Raw genomic sequence first — 15,784 nt, forward strand, 5'->3', positions numbered from 1 at the left:
GAGGGGGTGTTGATGCTAGAATGTTGTGTGAGGGGGTGTATTGATGCTAGAATGTTGTGTGAGGGGGTGTATTGATGTTAGAATGTTGTGTGAGGGGGTGTATTGATGCTAGAATGTTGTGTGAGGGTGTGTATTGATGTTAGAATGTTGTGTGAGGGGGTGTATTGATGTTAGAATGTTGTGTGAGGGGGTGTATTGATGTTAGAATGTTGTGTGAGGGGGAGTGTTGATATTAGAATGTTGTGTGAGGGGGTGTATTGATGTTAGAATGTTGTGTGAGGGGGTGTATTGATGTTAAAATGTTGTGTGAGGGGGTGTTGATGTTAGAATGTTGTGTGAGGGGGTGTATTAATGCTAGAATGTTGTGTGAGGGAGTGTATTGATATTAGAATGTTGTGTGAGGGGGTGTTGATATTAGAATGTTGTGTGAGGGGGGGTATTGATGTTAGAATTTTGTGTGAGGGGGTGTATTGATGTTAGAATGTTGTGTGAGGGGGTGTTGATGCTAGAATGTTGTGTGAGGGGGTGTTGATGCTAGAATGTTGTGTGAGGGGTGTATTGATGTTAGAATGTTGTGTGAGGGGGTGTTGATGCTAGAATGTTGTGTGAGGGGGTGTTGATGCTAGAATGTTGTGTGAGGGGGTGTATTGATGTTAGAATGTTGTGTGAGGGGGTGTTGATGCTAGAATGTTGTGTGAGGGGGTGTTGATGCTAGAATGTTGTGTGAGGGGTGTATTGATGTTAGAATGTTGTGTGAGGGGGTGTATTGATGCTAGAATGTTGTGTGAGGGGGTGTATTGATGTTAGAATGTTGTGTGAGGGAGTGTATTGATGCTAGAATGTTGTGTGAGGGGGTGTATTGATGTTAGAATGTTGTGTGAGGGGGTGTATTGATATTAGAATGTTGTGTGAGGGAGTGTTGATGTTAGAATGTTGTGTGAGGGGGTGTATTGATGTTAGAATGTTGTGTGAGGGGGTGTGTTGATATTAGAATGTTGTGTGAGGGGGTGTATTGATATTAGAATGTTGTGTGAGGGGGTGTTGATGTTAGAATGTTGTGTGAGGGGGTGTATTGATATTAGAATGTTGTGTGAGGGGGTGTTGATGCTAGAATGTTGTGTGAGGGGGTGTTGATATTAGAATGTTGTGTGAGGGGGTGTATTGATGTTAGAATGTTGTGTGAGGGGGTGTTGATGCTAGAATGTTGTGTGAGGGGGGGTATTGATGTTAGAATGTTGTGTGAGGGGGTGTATTGATATTAGAATGTTGTGTGAGGGGGTGTATTGATGTTAGAATTGTGTGAGGGGGTGTATTGATGTTAGAATGTTGTGTGAGGGGGTGTGTTGATATTAGAATGTTGTGTGAGGGGGTGTACTGATGTTAGAATGTTGTGTGAGGGGGTGTATAGATATTAGAATGTTGTGTGAGGGGGTGTTGATGTTAGAATGTTGTGTGAGGGGGTGTATTGATATTAGAATGTTGTGTGAGGGGGTGTATTGATGTTAGAATGTTGTGTGAGGGGGTGTATTGATATTAGAATGTTGTGTGAGGGGGTGTATTGATGTTAGAATGTTGTGTGAGGGGGTGTATTGATGTTAAAATGTTGTGTGAGGGGGTGTATTGATATTAGAATGTTGTGTGAGGGGGTGTATTGATATTAGAATGTTGTGTGAGGGGGTGTATTGATGCTAGAATGTTGTGTGAGGGGGTGTATTGATGTTAGAATGTTGTGTGAGGGGGTGTTGATATTAGAATGTTGTGTGAGGGGGTGTATTGATATTAGAATGTTGTGTGAGGGGGTGATGATGTTAGAATGTTGTGTGAGGGGGTGTTGATGCTAGAATGTTGTTTGAGGGGGTGTATTGATATTAGAATGTTGTGTGAGGGGGTGTTGATGTTTGAATGTTGTGTGAGGGGGTGTTGATGCTAGAATGTTGTGTGAAGGGGTGTGTTGATGTTTGAATGTTGTGTGAAGGGGTGTGTTGATGTTAGAATGTTGTGTGAGGGGGTGTATTTATGTTAGAATGTTGTGTGAGGGGGTGTATTGATGTTAGAATGTTGTGTGAGGGGGTGTATTGATGTTAGAATGTTGTGTGAGGGGGTGTTGATGTTAGAATGTTGTGTGAGGGGGGTATTGATGTTAGAATGTTGTGTGAGGGTGTGTTGATGTTAGAATGTTGTGTGAGGGGGTGTGTTGATATTAGAATGTTGTGTGAGGGAGGTATTGATGTTAGAATGTTGTGTGAGGGGGTGTTGATGCTAGAATGTTGTGTGAGGGGGTGTATTGATGTTAGAATGTTGTGTGAGGGGGTGTATTGATGTTAGAATGTTGTGTGAGGGGGTGTTGATTTTAGAATGTTGTGTGAGGGGGTGTTGATGTTAGAATGTTGTGTGAGGGGGTGTATTGATGTTAGAATGTTGTGTGAGGGGGTGTTGATGTTAGAATGTTGTGTGAGGGGGTGTATTGATGTTAGAATGTTGTGTGAGGGGGTGTATTGATGTTAGAATGTTGTGTGAGGGGGTGTTGATTTTAGAATGTTGTGTGAGGGGGTGTTGATGTTAGAATGTTGTGTGAGGGGGTGTATTGATGTTAGAATGTTGTACGAGGGGGTGTTGATGTTAGAATGTTGTGTGAGGGGGTGTTGATGTTAGAATGTTGTGTGAGGGGGTGTATTGATGTTAGAATGTTGTGTGAGGGGGTGTATTGATGTTAGAATGTTGTGTGAGGGGGTGTATTGATGTTAGAATGTTGTGTGAGGGGGTGTTGATGTTAGAATGTTGTGTGAGGGGGGTATTGATGTTAGAATGTTGTGTGAGGGTGTGTTGATGTTAGAATGTTGTGTGAGGGGGTGTGTTGATATTAGAATGTTGTGTGAGGGAGGTATTGATGTTAGAATGTTGTGTGAGGGGGTGTTGATGCTAGAATGTTGTGTGAGGGGGTGTATTGATGTTAGAATGTTGTGTGAGGGGGTGTATTGATGTTAGAATGTTGTGTGAGGGGGTGTTGATTTTAGAATGTTGTGTGAGGGGGTGTTGATGTTAGAATGTTGTGTGAGGGGGTGTATTGATGTTAGAATGTTGTGTGAGGGGGTGTTGATGTTAGAATGTTGTGTGAGGGGGTGTATTGATGTTAGAATGTTGTGTGAGGGGGTGTATTGATGTTAGAATGTTGTGTGAGGGGGTGTTGATTTTAGAATGTTGTGTGAGGGGGTGTTGATGTTAGAATGTTGTGTGAGGGGGTGTATTGATGTTAGAATGTTGTGTGAGGGGGTGTTGATGTTAGAATGTTGTGTGAGGGGGTGTTGATGTTAGAATGTTGTGTGAGGGGGTGTATTGATGTTAGAATGTTGTGTGAGAGGGTGTATTGATGTTAGAATGTTGTGTGAGGGGGTGTTGATGTTAGAATGTTGTGTGAGGGTGTGTTGATGCTAGAATGTTGTGTGAGGGGGTGTTGATATTAGAATGTTGTGTGAGGGGGTGTATTGATATTAGAATGTTGTGTGAGGGGGTGTTGATATTAGGATGTTGTTTGAGGGGGTGTATTGATGTTAGAATGTTGTGTGAGGGGGTGTTGATGTTAGAATGTTGTGTGAGGGGGTGTATTGATGTTAGAATGTTGTGTGAGGGGGTGTTGATGTTAGAATGTTGTGTGAGGGGGTGTTGATGTTAGAATGTTGTGTGAGGGGGTGTATTGATGTTAGAATGTTGTGTGAGGGGGTGTATTGATGTTAGAATGTTGTGTGAGGGGGTGTATTGATGTTAGAATGTTGTGTGAGGGGGTGTTGATGTTAGAATGTTGTGTGAGGGGGGTATTGATGTTAGAATGTTGTGTGAGGGTGTGTTGATGTTAGAATGTTGTGTGAGGGGGTGTGTTGATATTAGAATGTTGTGTGAGGGAGGTATTGATGTTAGAATGTTGTGTGAGGGGGTGTTGATGCTAGAATGTTGTGTGAGGGGGTGTATTGATGTTAGAATGTTGTGTGAGGGGGTGTATTGATGTTAGAATGTTGTGTGAGGGGGTGTTGATTTTAGAATGTTGTGTGAGGGGGTGTTGATGTTAGAATGTTGTGTGAGGGGGTGTATTGATGTTAGAATGTTGTGTGAGGGGGTGTTGATGTTAGAATGTTGTGTGAGGGGGTGTATTGATGTTAGAATGTTGTGTGAGGGGGTGTATTGATGTTAGAATGTTGTGTGAGGGGGTGTTGATTTTAGAATGTTGTGTGAGGGGGTGTTGATGTTAGAATGTTGTGTGAGGGGGTGTATTGATGTTAGAATGTTGTGTGAGGGGGTGTTGATGTTAGAATGTTGTGTGAGGGGGTGTTGATGTTAGAATGTTGTGTGAGGGGGTGTATTGATGTTAGAATGTTGTGTGAGAGGGTGTATTGATGTTAGAATGTTGTGTGAGGGGGTGTTGATATTAGAATGTTGTGTGAGGGGGTGTATTGATATTAGAATGTTGTGTGAGGGGGTGTTGATATTAGGATGTTGTTTGAGGGGGTGTATTGATGTTAGAATGTTGTGTGAGGGGGTGTTGATGTTAGAATGTTGTGTGAGGGGGTGTGTTGATGTTAGAATGTTGTGTGAGGGGGTGTGTTGATGTTAGAATGTTGTGTGAGGGGGTGTATTGATGTTAGAATGTTGTGTGAGGGGGTGTATTGATGTTAGAATGTTGTGTGAGGGGGTGTATTGATGTTAGAATGTTGTGTGAGGGGGTGTGTTGATATTAGAATGTTGTGTGAGGGGGTGTATTGATGTTAGAATGTTGTGTGAGGGGGTGTATTGATGTTAAAATGTTGTGTGAGGGGGTGTTGATGTTAGAATGTTGTGTGAGGGGGTGTATTGATGCTAGAATGTTGTGTGAGGGAGTGTATTGATATTAGAATGTTGTGTGAGGGGGTGTTGATATTACAATGTTGTGTGAGGGGGGGTATTGATGTTAGAATTTTGTGTGAGGGGGTGTATTGATGTTAGAATGTTGTGTGAGGGGGTGTTGATGCTAGAATGTTGTGTGAGGGGGTGTTGATGCTAGAATGTTGTGTGAGGGGTGTATTGATGTTAGAATGTTGTGTGAGGGGGTGTATTGATGCTAGAATGTTGTGTGAGGGGGTGTTGATGCTAGAATGTTGTGTGAGGGGTGTATTGATGTTAGAATGTTGTGTGAGGGGGTGTATTGATGCTAGAATGTTGTGTGAGGGGGTGTATTGATGTTAGAATGTTGTGTGAGGGAGTGTATTGATGCTAGAATGTTGTGTGAGGGGGTGTATTGATGTTAGAATGTTGTGTGAGGGGGTGTATTGATATTAGAATGTTGTGTGAGGGAGTGTTGATGTTAGAATGTTGTGTGAGGGGGTGTATTGATATTACAATGTTGTGTGAGGGGGTGTTGATGTTAGAATGTTGTGTGAGGGGGTGTGTTGATGTTAGAATGTTGTGTGAGGGGGTGTATTGATATTACAATGTTGTGTGAGGGGGTGTATTGATGCTAGAATGTTGTGTGAGGGGGTGTTGATATTAGAATGTTGTGTGAGGGGGTGTTGATGTTTGAATGTTGTGTGAGGGGGTGTATTGATATTACAATGTTGTGTGAGGGGGTGTTGATGTTAGAATGTTGTGTGAGGGGGTGTTGATGCTAGAATGTTGTGTGAGGGGGTGTTGATGTTTGAATGTTGTGTGAGGGGGTGTGTCGATGTTAGAATGTTGTGTGAGGGGGTGTATTGATGTTAGAATGTTGTGTGAGGGGGTGTGTTGATGTTAGAATGTTGTGTGAGGGGGTGTATTGATGTTAGAATGTTGTGTGAGGGTGTGTTGATGTTAGAATGTTGTGTGAGGGGGTGTTGATGCTAGAATGTTGTGTGAGGGGGTGTATTGATGTTAGAATGTTGTGTGAGGGGGTGTGTTGATGTTAGAATGTTGTGTGAGGGGGTGTGTTGATGTTAGAATGTTGTGTGAGGGGGTGTTGATGCTAGAATGTTGTGTGAGGGGGTGTTGATGTTAGAATGTTGTGTGAGGGGGTGTATTGATGTTAGAATGTTGTGTGAGGGGGTGTTGATGTTAGAATGTTGTGTGAGGGGGTGTATTGATGTTAGAATGTTGTGTGAGGGGGTGTATTGATGTTAGAATGTTGTGTGAGGGGGTGTATTGATGTTAGAATGTTGTGTGAGGGGGTGTGTTGATGTTAGAATGTTGTGTGAGGGGGTGTATTGATGTTAGAATGTTGTGTGAGGGTGTGTTGATGTTAGAATGTTGTGTGAGGGGGTGTTGATGCTAGAATGTTGTGTGAGGGGGTGTATTGATGTTAGAATGTTGTGTGAGGGGGTGTTGATGTTAGAATGTTGTGTGAGGGGGTGTATTGATGTTAGAATGTTGTGTGAGGGGGTGTTGATGTTAGAATGTTGTGTGAGGGGGTGTTGATGTTAGAATGTTGTGTGAGGGGGTGTATTGATGTTAGAATGTTGTGTGAGGGGGTGTATTGATGTTAGAATGTTGTGTGAGGGGGTGTATTGATGTTAGAATGTTGTGTGAGGGGGTGTTGATGTTAGAATGTTGTGTGAGGGGGGTATTGATGTTAGAATGTTGTGTGAGGGTGTGTTGATGTTAGAATGTTGTGTGAGGGGGTGTGTTGATATTAGAATGTTGTGTGAGGGAGGTATTGATGTTAGAATGTTGTGTGAGGGGGTGTTGATGCTAGAATGTTGTGTGAGGGGGTGTATTGATGTTAGAATGTTGTGTGAGGGGGTGTATTGATGTTAGAATGTTGTGTGAGGGGGTGTTGATTTTAGAATGTTGTGTGAGGGGGTGTTGATGTTAGAATGTTGTGTGAGGGGGTGTATTGATGTTAGAATGTTGTGTGAGGGGGTGTTGATGTTAGAATGTTGTGTGAGGGGGTGTATTGATGTTAGAATGTTGTGTGAGGGGGTGTATTGATGTTAGAATGTTGTGTGAGGGGGTGTTGATTTTAGAATGTTGTGTGAGGGGGTGTTGATGTTAGAATGTTGTGTGAGGGGGTGTATTGATGTTAGAATGTTGTGTGAGGGGGTGTTGATGTTAGAATGTTGTGTGAGGGGGTGTTGATGTTAGAATGTTGTGTGAGGGGGTGTATTGATGTTAGAATGTTGTGTGAGAGGGTGTATTGATGTTAGAATGTTGTGTGAGGGGGTGTTGATATTAGAATGTTGTGTGAGGGGGTGTATTGATATTAGAATGTTGTGTGAGGGGGTGTTGATATTAGGATGTTGTTTGAGGGGGTGTATTGATGTTAGAATGTTGTGTGAGGGGGTGTTGATGTTAGAATGTTGTGTGAGGGGGTGTGTTGATGTTAGAATGTTGTGTGAGGGGGTGTGTTGATGTTAGAATGTTGTGTGAGGGGGTGTATTGATGTTAGAATGTTGTGTGAGGGGGTGTATTGATGTTAGAATGTTGTGTGAGGGGGTGTATTGATGTTAGAATGTTGTGTGAGGGGGTGTGTTGATATTAGAATGTTGTGTGAGGGGGTGTATTGATGTTAGAATGTTGTGTGAGGGGGTGTATTGATGTTAAAATGTTGTGTGAGGGGGTGTTGATGTTAGAATGTTGTGTGAGGGGGTGTATTGATGCTAGAATGTTGTGTGAGGGAGTGTATTGATATTAGAATGTTGTGTGAGGGGGTGTTGATATTACAATGTTGTGTGAGGGGGGGTATTGATGTTAGAATTTTGTGTGAGGGGGTGTATTGATGTTAGAATGTTGTGTGAGGGGGTGTTGATGCTAGAATGTTGTGTGAGGGGGTGTTGATGCTAGAATGTTGTGTGAGGGGTGTATTGATGTTAGAATGTTGTGTGAGGGGGTGTATTGATGCTAGAATGTTGTGTGAGGGGGTGTTGATGCTAGAATGTTGTGTGAGGGGTGTATTGATGTTAGAATGTTGTGTGAGGGGGTGTATTGATGCTAGAATGTTGTGTGAGGGGGTGTATTGATGTTAGAATGTTGTGTGAGGGAGTGTATTGATGCTAGAATGTTGTGTGAGGGGGTGTATTGATGTTAGAATGTTGTGTGAGGGGGTGTATTGATATTAGAATGTTGTGTGAGGGAGTGTTGATGTTAGAATGTTGTGTGAGGGGGTGTATTGATATTACAATGTTGTGTGAGGGGGTGTTGATGTTAGAATGTTGTGTGAGGGGGTGTGTTGATGTTAGAATGTTGTGTGAGGGGGTGTATTGATATTACAATGTTGTGTGAGGGGGTGTATTGATGCTAGAATGTTGTGTGAGGGGGTGTTGATATTAGAATGTTGTGTGAGGGGGTGTTGATGTTTGAATGTTGTGTGAGGGGGTGTATTGATATTACAATGTTGTGTGAGGGGGTGTTGATGTTAGAATGTTGTGTGAGGGGGTGTTGATGCTAGAATGTTGTGTGAGGGGGTGTTGATGTTTGAATGTTGTGTGAGGGGGTGTGTTGATGTTAGAATGTTGTGTGAGGGGGTGTATTGATGTTAGAATGTTGTGTGAGGGGGTGTGTTGATGTTAGAATGTTGTGTGAGGGGGTGTATTGATGTTAGAATGTTGTGTGAGGGTGTGTTGATGTTAGAATGTTGTGTGAGGGGGTGTTGATGCTAGAATGTTGTGTGAGGGGGTGTATTGATGTTAGAATGTTGTGTGAGGGGGTGTGTTGATGTTAGAATGTTGTGTGAGGGGGTGTGTTGATGTTAGAATGTTGTGTGAGGGGGTGTTGATGCTAGAATGTTGTGTGAGGGGGTGTTGATGTTAGAATGTTGTGTGAGGGGGTGTATTGATGTTAGAATGTTGTGTGAGGGGGTGTTGATGTTAGAATGTTGTGTGAGGGGGTGTATTGATGTTAGAATGTTGTGTGAGGGGGTGTATTGATGTTAGAATGTTGTGTGAGGGGGTGTATTGATGTTAGAATGTTGTGTGAGGGGGTGTGTTGATGTTAGAATGTTGTGTGAGGGGGTGTATTGATGTTAGAATGTTGTGTGAGGGTGTGTTGATGTTAGAATGTTGTGTGAGGGGGTGTTGATGCTAGAATGTTGTGTGAGGGGGTGTATTGATGTTAGAATGTTGTGTGAGGGGGTGTGTTGATGTTAGAATGTTGTGTGAGGGGGTGTGTTGATGTTAGAATGTTGTGTGAGGGGGTGTTGATGCTAGAATGTTGTGTGAGGGGGTGTGTTGATGTTAGAATGTTGTGTGAGGGGGTGTGTTGATGTTAGAATGTTGTGTGAGGGGGTGTTGATGCTAGAATGTTGTGTGAGGGGGTGTTGATGTTAGAATGTTGTGTGAGGGGGTGTATTGATGTTAGAATGTAGTGTGAGGGGGTGTATTGATGTTAGAATGTTGTGTGAGGGGGTGTATTGATGTTAGAATGTTGTGTGAGGGGGTGTTGATGTTAGAATGTTGTGTGAGGGGGTGTATTGATGTTAGAATGTTGTGTGAGGGGGTGTATTGATGTTAGAATGTTGTGTGAGGGGGTGTGTTGATGTTAGAATGTTGTGTGAGGGGGTGTTGATGTTAGAATGTTGTGTGAGGGGGTGTATTGATGTTAGAATGTTGTGTGAGGGGGTGTATTGATGTTAGAATGTTGTGTGAGGGGGTGTATTGATGTTAGAATGTTGTGTGAGGGGGTGTATTGATGTTAGAATGTTGTGTGAGGGGGTGTGTTGATGTTAGAATGTTGTGTGAGGGGGTGTATTGATGTTAGAATGTTGTGTGAGGGGGTGTTGATGTTAGAATGTTGTGTGAGGGGGTGTATTGATGTTAGAATGTTGTGTGAGGGGGTGTTGATGTTAGAATGTTGTGTGAGGGGGTGTATTGATGTTAGAATGTTGTGTGAGGGGGTGTGTTGATATTAGAATGTTGTGTGAGGGGGTGTATTGATGCTAGAATGTTGTGTGAGGGGGTGTTGATGTTGTTTTGTGTGTACTGTTGCCTTACCAATCCAGGTGTCCAGGTTTGTAGATAAATGAAAAAGTAAAAATTCATATGACTTTTAACTTTTTTACTGATGAATTGTGGGTAATTGTTATAGTATGGGGTAACTACAATAACAAACTGAAATAACTATACCAGGTTCATTTATACACAGCTCATTCAACTATTTCTCAACATAACTGACCAACTCCTCCATCTCTAACACTTTCTCTCTCTCCTCCTCCTGTCCTCCCTCTTTCTCTCCTGCGTGGCCCTTGTAGGAGAGGATGAGGAGCCTGAGATGCCGGTGGGCCCCCGGCCTCGGCCCCTGTCTGACATTCAGCTGAAGGAGAAGGCTGTTCCCATGCCTGAGGCCCGGGCTTTCTTCATCTTCAGCAACACCAACAAGTAAGAGACAGCTCACCCACAAATATACTGAGGGAAGCAGGTGGAGTCTATGAGAGGGGTCCCTAAACACAGACCCCATCTGTCTGATGTCTTTCTGATGTCTGTCTGATATCTGATGTCTGTCTGATGTCTGTCTGATGTCTGATGTCTGTCTGATGTCTGTCTGATGTCTGATGTCTGTCTGATGTCTGTCTGATGTCTGTTTCATGTCTGATGTCTGTCTGATGTTTGATGTCTGTCTGATGTCTGTCTGATGTCTGTCTGATGTTTGATGTCTGTCTGATGTCTGTCTGATGTCTGTCTGATGTCTGTCTGATGTCTGTCTGATGTCTGTCTGATGTTTGATGTCTGGCTGTTGTCTGGCTGATGTCTGTCTGTCTGATGTCTGATGTTTGATGTCTGATGTTTGATGTCTGTCTGATATCTGATGTCTGTCTGATGTCTGTCTGATGTCTGATATCTGTCTGATGTCTGTTGTCTGTCTGATGTCAGATGTGGCTCATTTGGTAGAACATGGCACTTGCAATGCCAGGGTTGTGGGTTCGATTCCCCAGGGGACCAGTATGAAAATGTATGCTTCTGTTAGTTGCTCTGGATAAGAGTGTCTGTCTGATGTCTGTGGAAATATGATTAGGGCTGTCTATTGATCACTATTTTTTCTCTGTCTGTTTGCCTTTCCCTCCCTCCCCCCTCCCTCCCTCGCTCCCTCCCTCCCACGCTCCCTCCCCCCCTCCCTCCTTCCTTCCTTCCTTCCTTCCTTCCTTCCTTCCTTCCTTCCTTCCTTCCTTCCTTCCTTCCCTCCCTCCCTCCCTCCCTCCCTCCCTCCCTCCCCCCTCGCTCCCTCCCTCCCTCCCTCCCTCCCTCCCTCCTTCCTTCCTTCCTTCCTTCCTTCCTTCCCTCCCTCCCTCCCTCCCTCCCTCCCTCCCTCCCTCACCCCCTCCCTCCCTCCCTCCCTCCTTCCTTCCTTCCTTCCTTCCTTCCTTCCCTCCCTCCCTCCCTCCCTCCCTCCCTCCCTCCCTCCCTCCTTCCCTCCCTCCCTCCCTCCCTCCCTCCCTCTCCCCAGGTTCAGGGTTCTGTGCCATAAGATGGTAAACCACAACATCTTCACCAACCTCATCCTGTTCTTCATTCTACTGAGCAGTATCTCTCTGGCAGCAGAGGACCCTGTCCGGAACGACTCCTTCAGGAACCAGGTGTGTGTTTATGTCTTACACACACACACACACACACACACACACACACACACACACACACACACACACACACACACACACACACACACACACACACACACACACACACACACACACACACACACACACACACACTCCCTGAGTGGGTTAAACAGCCTTTAGAGGTGTGTGTGTGTGTGTGTGTGTGTGTGTGTGTGTGTGTGTGTGTGTGTGTGTGTGTGTGTGTGTGTGTGTGTGTGTGTGTGTGTGTGTGTGTGTGTGTGTGTGTGTGTGTGTGTGTGTGTGTGACTTCTCTGGTTCAATAGACTTCAGCCATCCTTTCCCTCCGCTCAATAACTTGAAGTGGATTAATGAATCTGAATGTCTAGCACTGAACCACGCGCTGCTTTGCGACTACTTTTTCCACTTAATTACATTCTCTCTATATTATTATAGCTTCTATGTTATTATACAGCCTGCATCCCAAATGGTACCCTATTCCCTATGTAGTGCACTATTATTAACCATGTCCTGGTCAAAAGTAGTGCACTATGTAGGGGATAGTGTGCCATTTGTGACACATATTGTGATGCTATGGAAGCCTCTATGAGATGCACGACTGTGTGATGTTTTGTGTTGACCCGCCTTGTGTGTGTCTCAGATATTAGGCTATGCAGACCATGTCTTCACTGGGCTCTTCACCATAGAGATCATTCTGAAGGTAACCTTTCATCTCTACACCACACATAATGGACACTGTGCGCTCCGGAAGGGAAAAACATGACATACTGAACAACAAACCGTGAGCAGACATTCACTTCATCGTCATCGATCACAATCTTTTCTCTTACGGTTCCTGTGCACGTGGTTTTCTCTTCCTGGTTCATGACCTTGTAGATGACAGCGTATGGGGCGTTCATCCATAAGGGTTCGTTCTGTCGGAACTACTTCAACATTCTGGATCTGGTGGTGGTCAGTGTGTCGCTCATCTCCTCTGGAATACAGTGAGTTGTCCTTCACTATACTGTTACAGCAGGGACATTTCAATGGTTAAAACACAGTTAGGAATTCTCATCGCAATTCATTTAGCGTTGGTCTTTTTACTGTAATGGTACAAAACTCCAACAAAAATGTCAAGAACATGTTCTATTGACAACAGAAATATTGTTTCTGTCTGTAGTTGACTTCTCTGTCTGTAGTTAACCTCTCTGTTTGTAGTTGATATATAGTTTAGTAGTTGATCTCTCTGTCTGTAGTTAACCTCTCTGTCTGTAGTTGATATATAGTTTAGTAGTTGACCTCTCTGTCTGTAGTTAACCTCTTACATCTAGATGTGCCGCTAGCGGAACGCCTCGCCAATATCCAATGATAGAGTGTGGCGCGAATTTCAAACTCCTCAAAAATCCAAAAACTTCAATTTTTCAAACATATGACTATTTTACACCATTTTAAAGACAAGACTCTCCTTTATCTAACCACATTGTCCGATTTCAAAAAGGCTTTACAACGAAAGCAAAACATTAGATTATGTCAGGAGAGTACCCAGCCAGAAATAATCAGACACCCATTTTTCAAGCTAGCATATAATGTCACAAAAACCAAAACCACAGCTAAATGCAGCACTAACATTTGATGATCTTCATCAGATGACACTCCTAGGACATTATGTTATACAATACATGCATGTTTTGTTCAATCAAGTTCATATTTATATCAAAAACCAGCTTTTTACATTAGCATGTGACGTTCAGAACTAGCATACCCACCGAAAACTTCCAGTGAATTTACTAAATTACTCACGATAAACGTTCACAAAAAACATAACAATTATTTTAAGAATTATAGATACAGAACTCCTTTATGCAATCGCGGTGTCCAATTTTAAAATAGCTTTTCGGTGAAAGCACATTTTGCAATATTCTGAGTAGATAGCCCGGCCATCATGGCTAGCTATTTTGACACCCACCAAGTTTGGCACTCACCAAACTCAGATTTACTATAAGAAAAATTGCATTACCTTTGCTGTTCTTCGTCAGAATGCACTCCCAGGACTTCTACTTCAACACCCAATGTTGTTTTGGTTCCAAATAATCCATAGTTATATCTAAATAGCTGCGTTTTGTTCTTGCGTTCAAGACACTATCCGAAGGGTGACGCGCCGGCGTGTATCGTGACAAAAAAAATGCTAAATATTCCATTACCGTACTTCGAAGCATGTCAAATGCTGTTTAAAATCAATTTTTATGCGATTTTTCTCGTAAAATAGCGATAATATTCCAACTGGGCGACGTTGTATTCATTCAAAGGCTGAAAGAAAAAAAATGGAGTAGTCTCGTGAATACGCATCTCAGCCTCACTGTCCCCAGGCTGACCACTTACAAACTCTCCTGCTGTTCTTCGCCCAGAGACAGCAGACACCCCATTCCACTTTCTGGCGCCTCCTGAGAGCCAATGGAAGCCTTAGAAAATGTCACGTTACAGCAGAGATCCCCTATTTTTGATAAAGAGGCTATAGAAGGACAAGAAATGGTCAGACAGGGCACTTCCTGTATGGAATCTTCTCAGGTTTTGGCCTGCCATATGAGTTCTGTTATACTCACAGACACCATTCAAACACTTTTAGAAACTTTAGGGTGTTTTCTATCCAAATAAAATAATTATATGCATATTCTAGTTTCTGGGCAGGAGTAATAACCAGATTAAATCGGGTACGTTTTTTATCCGGCCGTGAAAATACTGCCCCCATCCTAAACAGGTTAACCTCTCTGTTTGTAGTTGATATATGGTTTAGTAGTTGACCTCTCTGTTTGTAGTTGATATATGGTTTAGTAGTTGACCTCTCTGTCTGTAGTTGATATATGGTTTAGTAGTTGATCTCTCTGTTTGTAGTTGACCTCTCTGTCTGTAGTTGATATACGGTTTAGTAGTTGACCTCTCTGTTTGTAGTTCATATATGGTTTAGTAGTTAACCTCTCTGTCTGTAGTTGACCTCTCTGTCTGTAGTTGACCTCTCTGTCTGTAGTTGATATATGGTTTAGTAGTTGACCTCTCTGTTTGTAGTTGATATATGGTTTAGTAGTTAACCTCTCTGTCTGTAGTTGAACTCTCTGTTTGTAGTTGATATATGGTTTAGTAGTTGACCTCTCTGTCTGTAGTTGAACTCTCTGTTTGTAGTTGATATATGGTTTAGTAGTTGACCTCTCTGTCTGTAGTTGAACTCTCTGTTTGTAGTTGATATATGGTTTAGTAGTTGACCTCTCTGTCTGTAGTTGATATATGGTTTAGTAGATGAAGTCTCTGTTTGTAGTTGATATATGGTTTAGTAGTTGACCTCTCTGTTTGTAGTTGATATATGGTTTAGTAGTTGACCTCTCTGTCTGTAGTTGAACTCTCTGTTTGTAGTTGATATATGGTTTAGTAGTTGACCTCTCTGTTTGTAGTTGATATATGGTTTAGTAGTTGACCTCTCTGTTTGTAGTTGATATATGGTTTAGTAGTTGACCTCTCTGTCTGTAGTTGATATATGGTTTAGTAGTTGACCTCTCTGTTTGTAGTTGATATATGGTTTAGTAGTTGACCTCTCTCGATAACCTGGTCTTAATCTGTGTCTGTTCAGGTCCAGTGCCATCAACGTGGTGAAGATCCTTCGTGTTCTCAGAGTGCTTCGGCCCCTGAGGGCTATCAACAGGGCCAAGGGCCTCAAAGTGAGTCTCACTTTTATCTCCTCTCCTCTTTTCTCTTCTCATTTCCTCTCTTCTCCTCTCCTTTCCTCTCTTCTCCTCTCCTCTCATTTCCTCTCCTCTCCTTTCCCCTCTAATCTTTTCTTCTACTTTACTTTCCTCTCCTCTCCCCTCTTCTCCTTTCCCCTCTTCCCCTCTCCTTTCCTTTCCTCTCCTCTCTTCCCCTCTCCTCTCCTCTCCTCTCCTCTCCTCTCCTCTCCTCTGCTCTCCTCTCCTCTCCTCCTGTCTTCTCTTCTCCTCTCCTCTCCTCTCTTCTTCTTTCCTCTCTTCCTTTCCTTTCCTTTCCTCTCCTCTCCTCTCCTCTCCTCTCCTCTCCTCTCCTCTCCTCTCCTCTCCTCTCCTCTCTTCTTCTTTCCTCTCTTCCTTTCCTTTCCTTTCCTTTCCTTTCCTTTCCTCTCCTCTCCTCTCCTCTCCTCTCCTCTCCTCTCCTCTCCTCTCCTCTCCTCTCCTCTCCTCTCCTCTCCTCTCCTCTCCTCTCCTTTCCCCTCTTCTCCCTTCTCCTCTCCTCTCCTCTCCTCTCCTGGGAGCCATCAACAGGGTCAATGGCCTCAAAGTGAATCTCACCACC

General features: G+C 43.4%; 1 protein-coding gene across 2 annotated transcripts in view; it reads left to right on the forward strand.

Moving 5' to 3' along the window:
• cacna1c (calcium voltage-gated channel subunit alpha1 C) overlaps positions 1-15,784 on the forward strand; it is a 587,915-nt gene that overhangs the window by 519,443 nt on the left and 52,688 nt on the right. For both annotated transcript variants that reach the window (XM_082977959.1, XM_082977960.1), the window contains exons 19-23: positions 10,178-10,304; positions 11,368-11,497; positions 12,138-12,197; positions 12,374-12,480; positions 15,093-15,180. In XM_082977959.1, coding sequence (XP_082834085.1) covers positions 10,178-10,304; positions 11,368-11,497; positions 12,138-12,197; positions 12,374-12,480; positions 15,093-15,180 — 512 coding nt within the window. The remainder of the gene's footprint in view (positions 1-10,177; positions 10,305-11,367; positions 11,498-12,137; positions 12,198-12,373; positions 12,481-15,092; positions 15,181-15,784) is intronic.

Source organism: Salmo salar, chromosome 07 (assembly GCF_965601325.2).
Source record: "Salmo salar chromosome 07, fSalSal1, whole genome shotgun sequence".
NCBI classification, from domain to species: Eukaryota; Metazoa; Chordata; class Actinopteri; order Salmoniformes; family Salmonidae; genus Salmo; species Salmo salar.